The sequence below is a fragment of the Rhinolophus sinicus genome, chromosome 8 (genome assembly GCF_057876585.1).
Source record: "Rhinolophus sinicus isolate RSI-liver-muscle chromosome 8, RSI-T2T, whole genome shotgun sequence".
NCBI classification, from domain to species: domain Eukaryota; kingdom Metazoa; phylum Chordata; class Mammalia; order Chiroptera; family Rhinolophidae; genus Rhinolophus; species Rhinolophus sinicus.
Genome location: NC_142508.1, coordinates 53,402,856 through 53,422,000, shown reverse-complemented (window position 1 = coordinate 53,422,000; position 19,145 = coordinate 53,402,856). Strand labels below are relative to the sequence as shown.

Genomic DNA, 19,145 nt, shown 5'->3' with positions numbered 1-19,145 from the left:
ATGAATTGAAATGTAAACCTTCCCGTGCTTACAAACAAAATGCAGCGCCTGTCTGGTGTGTTTTCATTCTTTCATTTGCAAAGGTCTAACCCTCTCTCATGAAGGTACTCCTTGCCTTCACAGACACACACGCCCTGGTGAGCCTTCTTCAAAATCTGAACAAAGCAAACTACCACCTGCCCATCATGGTGACAGATTCAGGGAAACCACCCATGACGAACATCACAGACCTCAGGGTACAAGTGTGTTCCTGCAGGAATTCCAAAGTGGACTGCAACGCAGCGGGGGCCCTGCACTTCAGCGTCACCTCAGTCCTGTTCATCGCTCTCTTCAGTTTAGCTTGTAAGTTGGCCTAACTCCAGTGCATGCACAAGTGTGAAAACAGAACTCTACCAAAGCCCCTGTATGGTCAAAAGCAAATTTATTCCAAAAAAGAAAAAAAAAAAAGTATTCTAGAGGAACATTTCTTTTTAGTTGATGTCTGTATACTCGAAAGTGTTTACATGTAAAGGTGCTCCAATTTAAAGGTATATTAACATCCCCCTGCCAACCAGCCGTAGGAATTATGTGCAGAGGCGCTCTTTGCTGTCCTGCAGACCAGGGGATGAGAAAACTTGGTGCACATGCCACTGAACTTGAGCTCATACAAATGTGCACAGATTAGTTAACTGGTCTGCCGGGGCCCTTTTGTCTCTGCACGGTGCAGAATAATCTTTTGCAAGGTTAAAACAGATACTATACCTTCTTAAGAACAGTCATGAGAATTCACGGATGGAAGCTGGGCCGTAGGAAAAGAGATCAATGTAAAATTCACACTTTTTTTTTCACTGACTGGTAATAATGGCGGTAATATAATGAAGCATTATTTTAAATAAATGAATTATTATGCCTGGTCATATAGATGTAAGCATAAAATGAATAGATACGTGTATCAGATATTTCCTATTTGTAGAATACTAGCCCTACTATAACCTTAGCAATGATTTACATATTATTTACATACAGCTAATGCCATTCAAAAGCCTTTGGGGCCTTGGTATTTACATTTGGACAAGGTTATTGATGTAATTTGGTTTTGGTTTCGTTTTTGTGTTTTCCCTCTCTGGCCCTCGACAGAAAAAGTGTGCCTACACTTTCTTTAACGCATTGCTCATAAAATTGCAGTGATCACATCATACAACATGGGAAGAAAACATAGGTTTTTCTCCTCCCCTCCGATAATATTCAGTTCCCAAAGAGACTCTGTTAACCAAATACCCTGATAGTTCGTGACTTTTCTGTCTATTTTCTTCACTGGCCTAGTGATTTTATCTCACTTTATACATGAGAAAACTCAGCAAGGTCCCAAGGTCCCACATGAGTTAGCAGGGAGGCCAGCATTCACTATTTTACTGCCTCCCTTGTGGAAAAAGATAATAAAAACATTTGCGTTTATGATGATACTGTAGATAACTTTATTGCAACTGAGAATTGAACTGAGAGATCTCCACTTCCCTCTCTGACATCTAAAAATAAAGGAAATAAAACTAACGACATTGAAAGTCATAAAAAAATGTAAATGAAATTATTTTTACTGCCAATTTTGTTGTTTAGATGACGTGAGGATGACATTGAGGGGATGCACGATTCTCCCCCTCGGGCCCTCCTGGGGTCCTAGGCAAGCTGGCATCTCCATTAGGCTGTGTCTGTCGGTTTCTGTAGGGCTCTGTGGTGTGACACAGGCGAGTTCAAGGAAGAATATTGTCCTACAACCTTTTTAAACATTGTTTTAGGCTTAATCAGCAACAGCTAGAATATAAAAGGACAGATCAGATGAACCGTATTAACAGGTACCAAAATCAAATGTCTTTACCTTGGGAAGGAGAGGATATTGAATTGTAACCTCAGTCACAAGGAAGAAGTTTAAAGAGGTGACCGAGATGCACAAAAAACAGCCACTGAAAATACTTGTAATTCTAATGCTTTTTATTAAGGTATTATTTGCATTCCATAAAATTCACCCATTTTAAGTGTACGATTTGATGAATGTTGGTAATTCTGCACAAGTTTACACACCACAATCAAGGAAGTTTCCTTAGACTCCTTGGCTATAGATTCCCCTCCCCCTATCCAGACCCTCATTGATTTACCTTCTCTAATTGGAGTCTTGTCTTTTCTAGAATTTTCTTTAAGCAGAATCACACATATTGTTGAGTGTATCGATATTTTGTTCCTCTTTATTGTGAAATGTGTTATAGGCAGAGATTGGGCCTGGAGAAACACCAAACCAGGGAGAGCAGGCAGTCTTCTGCCTGGCGATGGCCCCGCGTCATGCTATGCAGAGGAGCTGGGGTCCCTTAACTTGGACAATGACAGCTGACCTCCGAGGGCTTTCTGTGTGTCATGCACATGCGAAGCTAAGAGCTTTACATAAATTATATAGTAGGTTTCGTGCAATCAACTCTACAGCCCAGCCCTGCGAAGCAGGAATGTTTGTGGTATGTCTAAATTGACTTAAATGGAGATTGGCAACTTTCTAATTTAGTGGGTTTTATTCAGCCAAAGTTTTTTTCTATTCTTCTCAGTGACCAAAATTATTATTTTAAGTTATTGGTACCACACTGGGAAGCATTTTTTTTTTTTAATTAGTGATGCCACTTAATGTTCTTTTCACATCCTTCTTCAAATACGGCTGAATTTGCAGGATACAGTTTACTGTGGCCAAGTTACCACAGTTTAAGGCAATGGGAGCAAGGGCAGTGAAAAATTCGAGTGAAATAAAGGAATTAAATGAGTTCAGAAGACTCCCAACTACAAAGAAATTCAATTGTCAAACAATATAAAGGTCCCTAGGTGTAGAAAATAACCACCAAAAATTGTACCTGGATTAGCTTGTTCATTTCCATGGCCTTTTCTGTCAAAACCGCTTTAACCCTTAACCTTGATATCATCTTGTTTGCACTTGAGTCACATTACAATCACTTTTTATCTAGAATTGAGAGACACTGCTTTAAATTTTCCAAACAGATAAATGGCAGGTTCAATCTCTAAAAGTCATGGGGTGCAAGGTAGGTGGGTGAGTTTTACATACTGACCCACCCCCTCAACAGGTTTTGAATGAAAAGGTGCAAACTTTAGAGAGTAATCCATTATAGTTCTAGTCATTAGTTCATTCCAGAAGTAGGGTCATTCACATTGTAGGTTGACCTTGCCATGTGTTTATTTCTTTGATTGTAACACCAGATTTGGTAGTACCAGTTCCTGGTACAAATCTAAGGTATAATAATTATGAAAACATGTCAGAGAACCAAGCTATTTCCATTCGTACAATTACCAGGCAGAAGAGAAGACCCACACTGGTGTGCAAACTATAGTGTGTAACCACAGCTTTGGCTACCTCAGTGAACTTTGATTAGACAGGTCAGGCCACGACAATGGCAGAAGTGGCCATGAGCCAACTACTGGCAGCCTCTGGAAGCTGAAAAGTCAAGGAAATGGCTTCTCCCCTGGAGCCTCCAAAAGGAACACAGTTCTGCCAACACCTTGATTTTAGCGCCATAAGGCTCATCTCAGACTTCTGACCTCCAAACTGTAAGGGAACAAATTTGTGTTGTTTAAGCCACTAAGTTTGTGGTTATTTGTTACAGCAGCCCTAGGAAACTAATATACCATGTCTAAAGAAATGTCAATAGCTATTTTGCTCTTGTCTATGACCAAAAAACATATCTGCGATGCATGTCAATCTTTAAGCTACCAAGTCAGCTTGTTCTAACGCACAAGAGATAGGGCTCCAGGGTAGCAGAGGTAATACCGTGTTTCCCCGAAAATAAGACCGGGTCTTATATTAAGTTTTGCTCCAAAAAAAAAAAGAAAAAAAGACACATTAGGGCTTATGTTCAGGGGATGTCCTCCTGAAAAATCATGCTAGGGCTTATTTTCCAGTTAGGTCTTTTTTTCGGGGAAATACGGTAGTCACTGGTGGTCTGAGATGAGATGTTTGGCGCTAAGCATTTGCAAAGAAGTCCAGCTTTTTAAGACACAAATCAGCAGAGCTATTCATTCTGTCTTCAAATATTATACTTAAGAAAAAAATTTTTCTCCAAGGTGTGCAATGTTTATAAATGCATTTATTACAGCTTGTCAGTCATGTATCTACTATTTAGCCAAAATGTTTTGAATCGAGTTGCGATATTCCTTGACTTACTCTGAATCTTTGCCATTCAGGTCTGTGAGAACTCCTGACATCTGAAGCTTGACTGCCAAGTTTCCATAGTAACAGGAAAAAGAAAAAAAAAAAATCCAAATCTGAAGATTGCCGTTTACAGCTCTCGAACTTCACAGCTAGGCCTCAATTGCTCCAGATTTTCATTTCCTTTGCAATTTCACTTAGTCTGTACTTCACCATTTTGACAGCATCTTCCTTTCTCCTTTCATTAATGGAATCCTCTGAATTTTCCCTGAATGTTTAAAGATCATGGCATAGACCTTGACCTTCTGGGAGCAGGAACAATGACTACTTTTTCTGATGTGTCGCCATGTTGCTAGTCAGCGCCACACATCCAGCTTTGTCTGTGGGTCAGTATTTGTATATATATGAGTATCTGTATGTGTATATACCCAGTATTTATAGAGAGGGACTATATAGGAGAGGCTACACAAAGATGGGATAGACGCTAGGCAGCTGACGCCTCCAGGGCTCAGCAGCAAACTCAGCAGCACAGGCCCGAGAGCTGACTGACGCTTCTCCACCATCCCATTCAGTCTGGACACTGCCATGACCAGCAGGCAGGTCCACAAAGAAGGAGAGCAGAGACAGAAGTCTTTCTCTTGAGTCTGAGGAGTACAACCAGTTTTCACTGCCATCACATGCCATGATCCTGAGTGAGAGTGGTGAGGAGCAGAGCAGGAAATTTGACCATCCAATGCCAAGAAAAGGGCTGAAATATTCTTTCATGGGCATCTATCTGCACTAGCGTGCATCCTAAGTCCACAGTCCCGCTGGTTCTTCTGGGGACACGGATCATGGCAGAGAAGCTCTCCCACCTCGGTATATGTACCATTGCAAGTGTCATCAAGGTCACACACATGCATATGAAGAGGTCAACAGGTACCGTGTGTATACATATATATGCCCACATGTATAGACATACACTTCTGCACATACACACTGTTCGTTTCATATATACATGCATAAAATAGAGTAAATACAGGTAGTTTTAAAAGTACCCTTTTGTGTGAATTGACTACCATTGTTTGCAAACCTAAAAATAAAAGATGTTCATTCTGTATGAAAAGTAATTGATTTTTATTCCGTGAGCATGTAAAAGTAAGAGGAGAGTTAGTGCTTGTACTAAGATTATCTTCTTGTTGATAAACTGTAAATGAACCATCGAAGCTCACACCAAATTTTTCTATCAGATAAAACTAGTGACAGCCTGTGGCTTTTTATTAGTTCGCCACAAACTAGGGTAAGGTAAGTGTCTTAGCATATTTTAATGCAGTTGCTTACTAAAGGTTTTAACCACGCACACACACGCGCACACACACACACGCTTTCTTATGCAATCTATGTTTGCATCTGTGCTTTTCAGTTCGCCTTCTGTAGGAAGTAGAAGTCACTGTTGTCTTTATTGTAGTAAAATTATGCCAATAGAGTTCCATATATTGTATTTGTTTCAATAGTAAATCTTTTTGGAGCATATAGAATGCAGAGATTTTTTTTTTCCATTAAAATAAATGGGTATTGGTGGTTAAACCTGCTGGACAACAGCTTTTCTCTGATTCCTATGTTGTGTCTACTGTCGCTGATGCTGAGTCTTCCCTTAGTGCAAGTTCACAACTTTGGCTGGCCATCTGGGGTCCCCGTACAGCTCTTGCTAGATGAGAGAGTCTATAAAGCCAGAAGCACTCGCTTACCGCTTGAGCAATGGATGCCCTCATCTTACCCACTCTAGTGAGAGATGTGAGCGTCTCACAATGGGCTGTGAAGATGGCTGCACACTGAAAGAGGAGAAGATCATGCTCAGTCTGATGACTGCATGACACATAATCACATCCGTCTACAGTCCCGGGACATGGGTATTATTTTCCTCTCGAACAATTCCTGTTACTCCATCAGAGGATGCCATATCCTGAACATGGTTCTCCACAAGTGCACAGAGCAGGCCCCGGGGACAGGGGGATCCAAGCCTGCACATTCACACTTGACAAGATTTCCTCTTCTGGACCTTGCCCCCCGCCCCCCCGCCTTTTCCCGCAAGGAAGGGGGAGAATGCTGGAACAAACTGAGGAGCATCCTCAGATGGCCAGGTGGTTGGCAGCCTGTCCCCTAGGCCAGCTAACTAATCATCTGAAAGCTCATCTTCCTTCATGAACCTGGGCCATCGCTAGGGAGAAATACTGATGTCAAGTGACCTATTCACTTAAGTAGACAAATGAAGACTCCTTTTCTCTCAAGCCCGTAGGTTTTCCTGCACTTTGCAAATGGGTATTTTCTTCTTGAAAAATAGAAATCAAGCCAGTTGCATAACTTGGCCCAGAACACAGAAAAATAGGAATAGAGTGCATACTTCATTAACAAGTAGAATATGCCTTCATTTTCCCCTATTTAAGTATACTCCCTGTCCCCAGAGTTCTTACTGGGACAGAGATATTTCTGTGGTGGTGTTCTCTGTAATCCTTTCAAAAAAATAAAAAAATAGACCAATTCTTAGAAGCCAAAATGGTAGCATTTCCTGAATCATAGGATGTTTTTTAACTTGCCGGAATGCATTTCACTTGTTGACTGAAAGCAAAAGTAGAATCAAAACTATGTCTTTATTACCAATGCATTTTATTTTAGTCCAAGTTATTAAAAAAAAAAAAAAAAAAAAAATGTCAAGTAAGAGCCAGAACCGTCACTGCCAAACCAACTGAGGGGAGAAAAAGCTGAGCAGAAAAGTGGTGTGGGATCTTCAAGCGCTTATACTGCGCTTGGCTGTAGACAAATTCTAAAGCTTCATGTAGTTGCTGATTTTGTAAGTGTAGCACATTAGTCTGTCCATGTATAGTTGACTTAAACATGAATCAAAGATAAATCACACTGAGAGAAAGGTGAACACTGAGACCACTGACGGGGCTTCCACCAGCTCAGTCTTGTGCCCAATTATTGAGCACAAGACGGAGGATTTTATTTCCATTGAATGGTCACACCTTTTTCACTTTTTACTAATATATCAACCACCTTAGTTCATTAAAAAATACATTTTATTCCCATTTTACATGTAAATTACGTAATAATATAAATTACTTATTTTGGATAATTTAACAAGAACATGCAAACGTTTTCTAATTTTGATAAAAGTTACCTTCAATACCGCCAGTTCTCTCCAAATGAACGTCATTTCAGGGATATGTACCCGCCATGACTCAACCAACACCTGCAGATCTGAATCATAACAAAATAAATCCAGCCAAATTTTATGGTAGGTATCAAATAAGACTTTGGTTCTTGAAGGACATTTTTAGAAATTTTAACAACTCATCCCAGATTTTCAAAATGTCATTTTAAACAGTCGGATAAATGGAATAACCATCTACCGTCAAACTCTTGACGTGCATCAGATTGCATTTTATCCAAAATAAATGCACTGGGTCTTGATCTGAAGATGTGGCAACTAAAAAAAAATATTAACAAAGCTATGTTTGACGGTGGGTTTAGTGCAATTGTATCCGTACACAGACCAGCCAGGTGATTCTGAAGAAAAGAGTCTACACTTCTCCTGGGGAGTATAAACCAGGTACAAAAATGCACTTAGTAATAATGAGGATGATAATGGTTTAGTTATTAATTTCTTATTATGGACTCACACTGTACAAAATCCTTTATACCTATTAACTCATTCAATCCTTACAACTACCCTATGAGGCAAGTGCTGTTTTCTTCTCCAACCTACAAATAAGAACACTGAAGCTCAGAAACAGAAAAATCAAACAGCTCGCCCAAGGTAAGTGGCCTCCAGAACCAGAACCCAGGCCGTTGAGCTCCGGGGCTCCCGTCGTTCCCACTGTATCACACTGCCACCGCCCACTCTACAGCAAAACCAGACAAAATGTCTACCTCAGACCAGAACCCCTCATCTGACATCTCAGTGTGACTGACTATCCAGACCAAATAAACACACCTTCTACTTTTTCCTAACTTTCTGTTAAGAACTGTTGAAACTATCCTAAATTAATATTGAAACCTTAGAAATTTTTCCCTTATAAGATATCATTTTCATATGTATTTTCTCCCTTCCCTCCCATGGCTTATAGGCAGATACATGAGGGGCTTCCACCAGCTTAACGAGATATCTCAGTTATCCAAAAGAAAATGCATGCCTTCCCAAGTACCCAGTCACTGCCAAGCCAACTGAGCGGAGAAAAAGCTGAGCAGAAAAGTGTGGGAGCTTCAAGCGCTTATACTGCGCTTGGCTGTAGACAAATTCTAAAGCTTCATGTAGTTTCTGATCTTGTAAGTGTAGCACATTAGTCTGTCCAGGTGTAATTGACTTAAACATGAATCAAAGGTAAGTCACACAGAGAAAAGTGAACACTGAGAACGAACTACCTTTTCAGTTTAATTACTAAATGATATTAATAACAATAATGATGTAATAATCTGCCTAGACCTTTCACAGAGATGGTGCGTCCCATCTTCTTTTCTCATCTGGCGTTTGATATCTGGAACCTCTCACAGGCTGATAATATGTTTTCATAATTGTTCATCTAAAGCAATTAACGATTCTTCTGCTATGTGGAATGTGTCACCCTTCTTATATTTCCTATCGCTAATGGATTAGGCCACTACTGAAAAAATTGTATAGTACTGATCGGGTTTATACAAAAAGCAGATATAAAATAGGTAGAGGCAGAGAAAAATGACGGGAATGAATGTGTGGAGGATATCAGGTAAGGACTTTAATTCCATAAATTAAGAATAAGGCTATAATTTCAGCAGAAATAATTTAAATAGTCATCAAATTCAGTTGGCAGTAAAGCTTCCTCCTGTCACTCATGCTGCACCACTATCATGACATTCATCGTTGGAGGATTGTGGCGTGTGATAAGCCTTTGAACCATTTTAACCATTGTATTTGCTCCCAAGTGCTGGCGGGGAAGCAATGGGTGGAGTTAAACTACAGTAATTTTCACTATGAAGTTCTAAAGCCTTTGAAAAAGTGGCTCAGAGATGCACTACCAATATATGCTGAAATTTTCCATTTTCTCCTGTTTTAAAGCTTTTCCTTTCAAAAGTAATAAAGTCATTCTTTATCATCTAAATGCATTCAGATGATCAAAAAGTTAAAAATAAAGGTTCTGTGAAAAAAAAATGATGTGTTGTCATGAATATATCAACACTGTTCTGGAATTCAACAGTAACACCAAGATAAAGATATTACCCCACGATAAAAATGTTTAGAAATTTTGAATGAATTTTTCTTCATAAACACTCCAAAGGGAAAAAGGATTATCATTTTAAAATATTTAATTCTATTGCACATGCAGTCTTTGGGCCCTAGATGCTGAATCGCTTACAGTCCCTGAGCTGTAAATTTGATTTATTATGTAGTTGCAAAGAAATTTGTAACATTTTTTTGTGAAATATTCAAATAAAGGTTACCTGGGATTTTTAATGTGTGCACTTGGTCTTAGATCATCTTTAGTACAGTTTAAACACAGTGACAGAGCCAAAGGGTATTTTTTCAAATGGTACTCTGGTTGGCCTATAATGTTTAAAGACCAAGACTAAAAATAATGCTGCCTGCCTAATAATTAACTCTTTTTCTTTCTTCTTTCATAGCAGTCAAATCCTTCTGACTTGGAAAAAATAGACAGAGATAGATTAGATAGATATATGATATGATAGATAAGATAGATGATATATGGATAGATTGATATGATATGATATGATATGATATGATATGATATGATATGATATGATATGATATGATAGATAGCAAGAACAGTACTTTAAGAAGATTGCTAAAAAAAAGGGGGAAGGGTGCAAATATATAATAAGTGCCTCCTATGGAGCAGACAGTTTACATATTTATATTTATGGGTTTGAAGAGATGAAAAGGTATGAAATGTCCACTAAGGGCTGGGAGCACGTGCTGCCCAGGCCACTAGAAGGACGAGGCAGCACCCGCTGAGACTGCTGTAGTGCCACACAGACAGGTGTGGGATTCTCAGCAGCAGCGGTCGTTAACCTGGGAGAAAGGCAAACCAGGTGAACTGCAGCTCAGACAGAGGCTGAGTCATAACAGAGCCGACGCAGGTGCTACTAGGGAAAGGACAGATCCGAAGTTCTCTAAGGCCCTGCGATGGCCATTCCCTCTCTGTTTACACAAGGCAAGCACACACGACATCTCATTGCAGTGTGGCCACACATGGACATCAGCCGCTTCTTTAGTGCAGATCTGGGAAAGAAAGAGTGTGGCGAGAACAACCCAGTTAGAACAAAAGAACAATTATAAAAGTACCATATTAATCTCATGTAAAACCAAACCATCTTGAAAGAGGAAAAGTGAATTACTTCAGTTACACAATTACCGTAGAAAGAGCTTTAAAAAAATGCTAAGAGATAATAGGACAACTATAATACTTAAAGGTTTAAAATAAGGGTTGTTCAAAACCAAAGTTTTAAAGGTTAATTACTAGTGCTTTAGACATAATACAGTAGTTTTGTTAATGGAACAATATTCAGTTAGGTTCGGTGTGTCAACCCCGCAAAGGAAGTATATCAGCCGTGACTATAAATTAGTGAAGCTTTTGCATAAATCAGCTGTTTTAAAGACCTTGGTCTCCACACAGAGAAAATATGCTGTCTTCCTGTTTAAGTGCAAAAAAAGAAAAGTCTCCGCTAAAAAAGTGTCACATTTATGTGAAGAAAATTTCAATCAGGATAAAAAGCCTTCAAGTCTCTTGCAAGAAACACACACACATACACACATACACACACACACACACACACACACACACACACCCGAAAACAAAACTCCAGGTCCTCATGCTAATTTATGTTCCATGCTGTTCATAGCCATAACCCAGATGTGGCTAGAAATCCAGGGTGTGGGTGTCCAGACCGGATGTGAGAGCCTCCGTGATTGGAGTCCAAACTGAGAAGTCCTGAAATCCTACCCAGTATTGATTACTCACAAGCTAAATGATTCTAGAACTTCATGTCATCACTTTATAAAATACCAAGTACAATACAAATTTAAAGTGGTATGACTTTACCAACTGTTATGGGTTGAATGGTGTCCCCCGCAAAAAAAACACATGTTGAAGTCCTAACCCCCAGAACCTCAGAATGTGACCTCATTTGGAAGCAGGTCTGTGCAGACATAAGGACGAAGTCATGCTGTGGTAGGGTGAGTCCCTACTCCATAAGAAAAGAGACAGACACACAGGGAGAAGGCCATGTGAAGACAGAAGCAGAGATTGGAGTGATGCATCTACACGCGAAGGAACGCCAAGAATTGCCAGCAGCCACCAGAAGCTGAGACATGCACGGAACAGATTCTCCTTCAGAATCCTCAGAAGGAACCAACCGTGCCGACACCTTGATTTCAGACTTCTGGCCTCCAAAACTGTGAAACAATAAATTTCTGTTGTTTTAAGCCACTCAGCAGCCCTGGGAAACTAATACACCAACCTTCAATTTTAGTACATACAGAGGAAAATTCACAAGGAATTGCCTTCATGAAAATTAACTCATATGTGAAGAACAAGTGAACAGAAGTCTAGGCAATGTCTATAGATCCCTCTAAGGCCAGTGATGCTTTACGGAGGGTGGTCCCCACCACCACCCCAGTAGACACTTGCAGTGTCTAGAGATATTTTTGGTTGTCACAGCTGATTGGGGGGATGCTACTGGCACGTTGAGGGTAGAAGTCAGAGAAGCTACTCAGCATCCTACAAGGTACAGGGCACATGCCACCTCCCACAACAACCACAAATTATCTGGCACAAAACACCAACGGTGCCACTGTTGAGCAACCTGCTCTAAACTCAGACATCTCACACAATTCTAAAAGCATAGACGAAAGGAGAAGGTAGAGTCAGAGAGTCCTGGGCTCAAGTCCTGTCTCTTACCTCCTAAGTTGCCCGCCTGGTTTAAGCATGTCAACCCCTCTGTGTCTGTGTTCTCAAAATTGTAAATAGACGATGATTATATCGCAGGGTTCATCTGAGGACTCCGTTCAAACACTGAGAGATGTTATTTTAAGTGATCAGGTAAAGCACGAACCGAATGCAGGTTCACAATCAGTCATAACGAGATTTGCCCCTGTGGAAACGGAAGATCTGAGCGAGGGGCGGGGGACCACCAGGGGAGGCAGGTGAGGAAGGCGTGAAGTGGGGGGGTCAGGAAGTGGATGGTGAAAAGAGTTGAGTCTTATGCCCTCTGTGTTCAACCCTCCAGGTTTGTTACAGACGCTGTTATAACCCCCTTACAGCCTCTCTGCAGCTAAAATCAAGCTGGAACTGATCCCCAAATCCGGTCCTTAAATGAGATATAGAATGTGACCGTTGTGGGGACATGCCAGGCTGTCAGTCAAGGGCTCTCCTGCCTCCTTGCCAATGCCTCCCAAGACCACCTGTGAGGCTGGATGGAACTTGAGGTCCCAACTCAGCAGCACCTGCGCCTTAAACACCCAAATCCTGTCTCTTAACCCTGCACACTGCTCCCTCCTTGACCAAAACTGAAACCTTCTCCGCTCAACACCATGTCCTATCACGTTGAATGAAAGAAGCCAGGCACTAAAGGAGGGTTTACTGTCTGATTCCACTGATATGAAATTGAAACACAGGCAAGACAGACCGACTGTGTTAAAAGTCAAGACACTGACTCGTGGATGAGTGGGTGGGTGGGTGTGGGTGAAAGGGGCTGAGCGGCTCCCAAAGGGCTGGTCATGTTTCCCGACCTGGGGGCGGCTACAAGGGTGTGTGGACTTTGTGAAGTCATTTAGGATTTCTGCACCGTCCAGAACTCATTGTATAATTAAATTAAAAGCTAAAAACAACCTGCCACCACTCAACCCTCAGGGAAAGAAGTGAAAACACTGGGGTCGAGGGCGTAACCAGGCCAGCAGGGCAGCCTTGCACATGGTGGGAGCGCCTGTCAGTCCTGGGACCTCTGTTATCGCTCCAGGGACCCAACCCTCTTCTCCCTTCCCGGTGACTGTGGGGTTTTGCTGGAAGGCAGGCAGTGACACAGGTCTGGGCTTGGCATGTCGCAGGCTCCCAGCAAGTGCGTCCCGATGGGCGAAAGAAAACCAGAGAGGCCTTTAACGACAGCCTGAGAAGAGATCAAGGACAACCCTTCACCAGTTTTCCGCAATGCAGTGCTCGTTTTCCTTTTTTCCACCCGGGCGTTGTCCCAGGTTGGAAAGGGGCGGGGAAGTGCTGGGTGGGGCGGAGCAAGGCAGGGCGAGGAGGGGAGGGGCGGGGCCTCGACTCAGAACGGAAGCGCGAGACCGTAGGCGTTTCCGGCGCGTGACGCCAACTACAGCTCCCACAATGCTCCGCGGTCTCGCGCCTGGCCTGTGTCGTCGCGAGAAGCCGCTGGGGGCGTCTGCGCCGACAAACGGAAGTGTTGGTGACGGTCTGAGACATCACCGCCAAACTGGGAACCGGGGAGATGGCCGAGACTGAACCCAAGACCATGCAGGATCTCACCTCGGTGGTAAGGGACGACTGTGCGGGCCCGAGGCCGTGGCATCCCGGGGAGGCAGCGGCAAGGCCCGCGGACCCAGGCGCCTTCTCCGCGGCTTCGCGGAACACGGTCTCTGGAGGCCGTGTTTCTAGAGGCGTCGCCCGCGGAGGCCTCTGGCTACCTTGAGTCTCCGGGCCGCTACCGCGCCCAGGCCCGAAAACCCTCATATTCCCATTCACCTGTCCCTGAGCCGCACCCCCCCGGATGACTTCCTGGTCCCCTCCGGCTTCCAGCCCCACACCCTCCGCTTTCCACGCACCACGCCCTTCGGCTCCTCCCTCGCACCCCGATGCCTCCAAACCGTCAAAAACGACCAAAAGACCCAACGAATTTTGAATGGCAGCGGGACCCAAACGGGAAGTCTCATTTGACCGATGGGAAAACTGCCACTCAACCCGGTGAGGGAAATTCCTTGCTGACGGCCACGGAGTTGCCAAGAGGCCGAATTGGGGCTGGAACCCAGGATCCTTGCCCCTCCCTGAGACCAGGGGTCCTGTCCTCATCCCAGGAAGGTGTCTCAGAGTCAGCGCAGGGTGTCGTGTCTTGTTGTTTCCTAGGTGCAGACACTCCTGCAACAGATGCAAGATAAATTTCAGACCATGTCCGATCAGATCATTGGAAGAAATATCCTTTGTATTTGCCGTCAGGCTCTCACTGTTCTTTGGAAACCGTTTTCCGGGTAGGGGTGTTGATAAAGGGGTGGTGTGCCGGCCCACTTACGCCCGTCATGGACCAGCTTTCTGAGCTTGAAGGGGCTCTTCTTGAGAAGTACTGTGCAAAGGGCTGAGGATGCAGCCGAGCTAGATGCCTGGCCACAAGGAACTTACAGTCTAGGAATAGGAATGTCCAGTATGATTGACTGTTGACTGTGAGCTAAACATTTTATGTGTATTTCTCCTTTGAGCCTCACCATAACGTGCTGAGGAGATGGCAGTGTTACCTTTATTTAGCCGGGGAAGAAATAGAACCTAGGAAAGTAAAAACCTTTGCCCAGATCCCATCACTAGTAGGGCTGGGACTTGCTCCTTGCCCCAGATTCCTGTACTCTCAACCACCAGATACAGTCATGGGCTGCTTAACAACAGGATGCATTCTGAGAAAAGGGGAGGTGACTTTGTCTTGGAAACAGCCTCGAGTGCACTTACACAAGCCTAAATGGCATGGCCTACTACACACCTAGGCTACGTGGTACATACCACTGTCCTCTATTTGGTCCGTCGTTGACCGCAATGTCATCATCCAATACATGGCTCTATAACAATATCCAAAGGAAATTGGAAAACCAGTTTCATTAAGACAGTTGTGTTTAAGGCCATAGTCTACAGGGCCCTGGAAGAAAAGGAGAGAAATGGGAGGTGGTGTTTGTTGTCTTTAACTTCACCACTTGATGACATGAGTAGTCGCATTGATGACCTGGAGAAAAACATTGCAGACCTCATGACACAGGCTGGAGTGGAAGAACTGGAAGGTGAAAACAAGATACCAGCTACACAAAAGAGTTGAAGGTGAGAGAAGGGACAGTGTAAGTATGGTGTATGTCGGTATAATTCTGACGTAGTCATTTTCCCAGTCTTTATTAATTAGACCTATATCCCCATTGCTTAAGACCATTGGTTAACATTAGATAACCACTGCGTTTATATCATTATAGCCAAAAACAAGGAAATGAGTTTTGTTGACCTGAAAATTCTTATCACTGTCAGATTTTTCTGTAGGTTTTTTGTTTGTTTTTTTAATAAAGATAACTCAAGTACCCATTTATGAAGGTGGCAGCCTTCATAAATGCCTTAAGTTCTAAGGATTCTTTTGGGAACACTTCCTATACTAGATAAATGCCAGGATAATAACTGGTTATAACTTAGATGAACTAGATTATGACCACATTAAGGCTTCACCCTAGAGTGGACTTAAATTTCCACCCTAGAGTTGATTTAAATTTCCTCTATGTAGTTTCAGATACCAGAGGAGACACTAGTAATCAAAAATACCTATCTACAATGTTTCCCCGAAAATAAGACCTAGCCGGACAGTCAGCTCTAATGCATCTTTTGGAGCAAAAAATATAAGACCCGGTCTTATTTTACTATAATATAAGATAATACCGGGTCTTATATTAATTTTTGCTCCAAAAGACACATTAGAGCTGATTGTCTGGCTAGGTCTTATTTTCAGGGATACATGGTAGCAAGATAGCTAGCTGCACGGTTGGCTACCTTATTCTCACCATAGTGGATTTCTTCATTATAATCCTTTTCTTGAGGGTGGCAGTTACCTTACTGCAACCCAAAAATTGTTTTTCAACTCCCTTTTCTCCCATTTTTTTTTAGCATTTTAATTCCCTATAAAAATAGTTTACTGAGAATTTTTAAGTAACTAGAGTACCAAGCAGAATATACATTAAAATACTCTAAATTTCTTCTTTATTTTCTGGGTGTGTCCTGGCTGGACAAGATTATAAGTAACTGAAATACAGGTTGCTTTGAAGTACAAGAAAATAAATAGAGGCTTGGGAGGTAAAGAACCTACATTTGCTGTTATCTTAACAATAAATTGGGTTGATTCTCTGTGAGTAAATCACATAATTGTTTTGTGTGGGTTGTCATCTTTACCCTATATAGAGATAATTTGGAAAATGTACTTCTAGTCTTAGAATCTTCTCTGGGTCTCATATGACCGTCAAAAATCTCATCAAGTGAATGAGAACATCCTCTTGAGGATTGAAGACTTTCAAATGACAAGGACATAACAAAGAAAGGAGTGGGAGTAAAAAATAAATTCAGAAGTTTTTTAAATAAAGATTCCCAACTAAATCTATTGTATTTTTGCAAAGAAATAAGTTTAGTTCAGTAGAAGACTCTGAAAGGATTTTTAGTTGAAAATTCTGTGTCTCATTTTTATTTCTCCTTATGTAATAAATAGCATGTTGTTTTTTCTTTTTTCAATAGGTTGCTAATTTGCACTGAAATCTGGAACATTGTTTTTACAAGCCAAGAGAAGACCGAATGGCTTTTTGCAACTAACTACTATGTGTAGACAGGTTTTATATTATAAAGTGTGCATTCTTCTTATCACATATTATATAGTTAGTTTATCGAGTGATTCCCCTCCCCAGCCCCCGTTTCTTTAACATGGTAACTTCACATCTTGGATCTTGGTCAGTTGTGCTATTAAATATTAAACACTAAAACTTTGGCGGTTCCTGCATAAAATTGTCAAAATATTTTAGTGTATTCTGGTGAAGTCATTTTTTTTCTGTCATTCCTTTTGTAGTAGTTGCTGTTTGATAAAAGTTGCTGTGTAATTTTTTTCTATTAGACATGTAGTGGATCCTTGTGTTATAATTAGACTTTGTGAAGTAAGACATATAGAGAGTTCAGAGTTCTTTAATTCTCAACACAGAGTGACTATTGAGCTAACACCAGAAAGTGTGTTGGGGATACTTTTCAGGTAGCTAAAAACATTTAAAAATGGGTCATCCAGAAATACCTGGCACTAATTTGTTGCCAAAACTCAGACTTGAACTGTACTTTTATGTCTAAGTCCCTGAGGTCAGATGCTAAAGTAATGAAGAGTACACTGTCACTTTCGTGTGAGAATTTTTCAATTTGGGAAATGCCAGAATTGCCTAATGTAATGAACCATTTGTTAGTTAGAGTTGCATGAGACTTGAATACTTCAGTAGGACCTTACATTGTTCATCTACAATAGTTACCATAGAAAATCTGGCAGGATTTTAAAACTCAGTTACTCCATCTTTTCTTTGAGCCACGGAATGGGCAAATAAACCGAAAAGGAAAAGAGACTATACTAAGTCTGTGCCAGTTGCTTCACTCGAAAATAATAAATGACTTGTAGTAGGTTCAAGTTTTTAAGAAATACTGTTTCTCAAACTATTTCTTTTCTTAAATTCTTGCAGAGTGATGGTTTTATTATTGATTATAGAAGACAGGGATGATAATTCTTGCCACTCAAAAATACAGTGTCAGAAGTGCTAGGCCTAGAGGCCAATACTGACTGTAAAGAAGACGAGATCTATGTGACTATCACGGCAAAGTGATTTTGTACAGAGAAGGTTGAAGAATGATACAGGACTTGAGAGGAAAACCTTTAGTGAACACAGTATGATCTTTTTGTTGTTTCCTGTATCACCCGTCTTGATTGTATTGCAGAAACATAATATTAAGAACTAATTTGTCCTATTTATAAATTGTATGGGGATCACAAAGGAGTAAATTTCTTCTGTGATAAAATGGTTTAACCACTATTATTACCCAGCTGCAGAAACTCCTTAGATGGGCTGGGAGGTTGTGCTGCAAGTTTTAGCCCCGAAAGCCCCAGAGCCTACAGGACTCCAACTAACCAGATGAAACGTGTGAGAGGGATGTGTTCAAGCTAGTAAATGGCAACTGGAAATGATACCCTGCTCGATACAGCAATGGGAAGGTTAGTTGGAATTTAGGAGTTTCCTTAAGTAATGGAAAGATTCCTGAGGCTAGCTCCCTGACCAAAAATACCTGCCATGAATAAAGGTGCCTGAAATCCTGCTGTTGAAGTTTCCTTTGTGTCAAAAATGATTTGTTTGTTTTTGTATGTTTTCAGATAAAATGCACATACCATTTTAGATTGCAGGCTAAAACCTCTGGAAGAATTAAGTACAAATAACCCCAGGCAAAATGGGAAAGGGAGGTGTAGGTGGAGATTGTGTTGCTAGAAGCCTCAGTGACTGGAGGGTTTGCCCTGAGAGGTATCAAAGGAGAACTGATGTTTTATACATTGCAGAGGGAAACCTTTTCCAAGTCTGTTTCCCAGGACACTTGTCCCAGAGAAGCTCCAGTAACGAAGGGTTTGGGGTCACTTGAGTTGAGAAAACTTGCCTTGTACTAGATTCACTTCAGGAAACTTCACACTGCAAATTAGCATATTGAAGGCTCTGAGGTCCCAGACCAGAGAAATGTGATTTCACTTTCTCGCCTGCCAGTTTCCAAGTTATTTGGCCAAGGATCTTTTTTTATACTTAGCACCTAATTAGCATTTCATTGAACTAATGTGGTATAAAGTACCGTACAGGAAGGGAGATAGCAGTTACAGTAATCCAATAAGTAGCTTTGGGTTCAGTTTATAAAGGAACACCTGCATTGCCTTGTACTCACTTGACCTGTTCTCTGAGCCTCCGGGCAAAGCTTTAGCCTTGTATAAAAAAAGCTTTGTGACCAGGTGAGGCCTTCACAATGGTACAAATGGATGGTTTTCCTAGACTGCTTAAGACCGTATCTGCCTGAAGTGAGAAATGCGGAGGCCTGCTAGGTTACATTTCCCTGCACGCTCGCTGCCACTATCTCCTAGCCAGTCTCAGCCTTCTGGCACAATCTGGGTCCCCCATGAAACAGCTACTTCCCTCTCCCCAGGCTTACATAACCCTCGTCTT

The 19,145-nt window shown here is 41.7% G+C and overlaps 2 protein-coding genes across 3 annotated transcripts in view; both read left to right on the top strand.

The window, feature by feature from the left end:
* CDH13 (cadherin 13) overlaps positions 1-5,748 on the top strand; it is a 985,128-nt gene extending 979,380 nt beyond the window's left edge. Inside the window, exons 13-14 of the mRNA XM_019743731.3 lie at positions 124-342; positions 4,204-5,748. Of these exons, the coding sequence (XP_019599290.3) occupies positions 124-342; positions 4,204-4,211 (227 nt within the window). The 3' untranslated portion in view covers positions 4,212-5,748. The remainder of the gene's footprint in view (positions 1-123; positions 343-4,203) is intronic.
* A 7,785-nt stretch (positions 5,749-13,533) lies between these two features.
* Positions 13,534-18,263, top strand: HSBP1 (heat shock factor binding protein 1). Of its 2 annotated transcripts, none has more exons than XM_088800213.1 (4): positions 13,534-13,690; positions 14,278-14,344; positions 15,105-15,242; positions 16,666-16,907. In XM_088800213.1, the coding sequence occupies exons 1-3, from the start codon at positions 13,646-13,648 to the stop codon at positions 15,221-15,223; spliced, it is 231 nt and encodes a 76-aa protein (XP_088656339.1). In that variant the 5' UTR covers positions 13,534-13,645; the 3' UTR covers positions 15,224-15,242; positions 16,666-16,907. The 2 variants fall into 2 exon arrangements, with proteins under 2 accessions (XP_088656339.1, XP_019599263.1); XM_019743704.3 differs by having other exon boundaries at positions 13,535-13,690; positions 15,105-15,225; positions 16,666-18,263.
* The last annotated feature ends 882 nt before the right edge of the window (positions 18,264-19,145 follow it).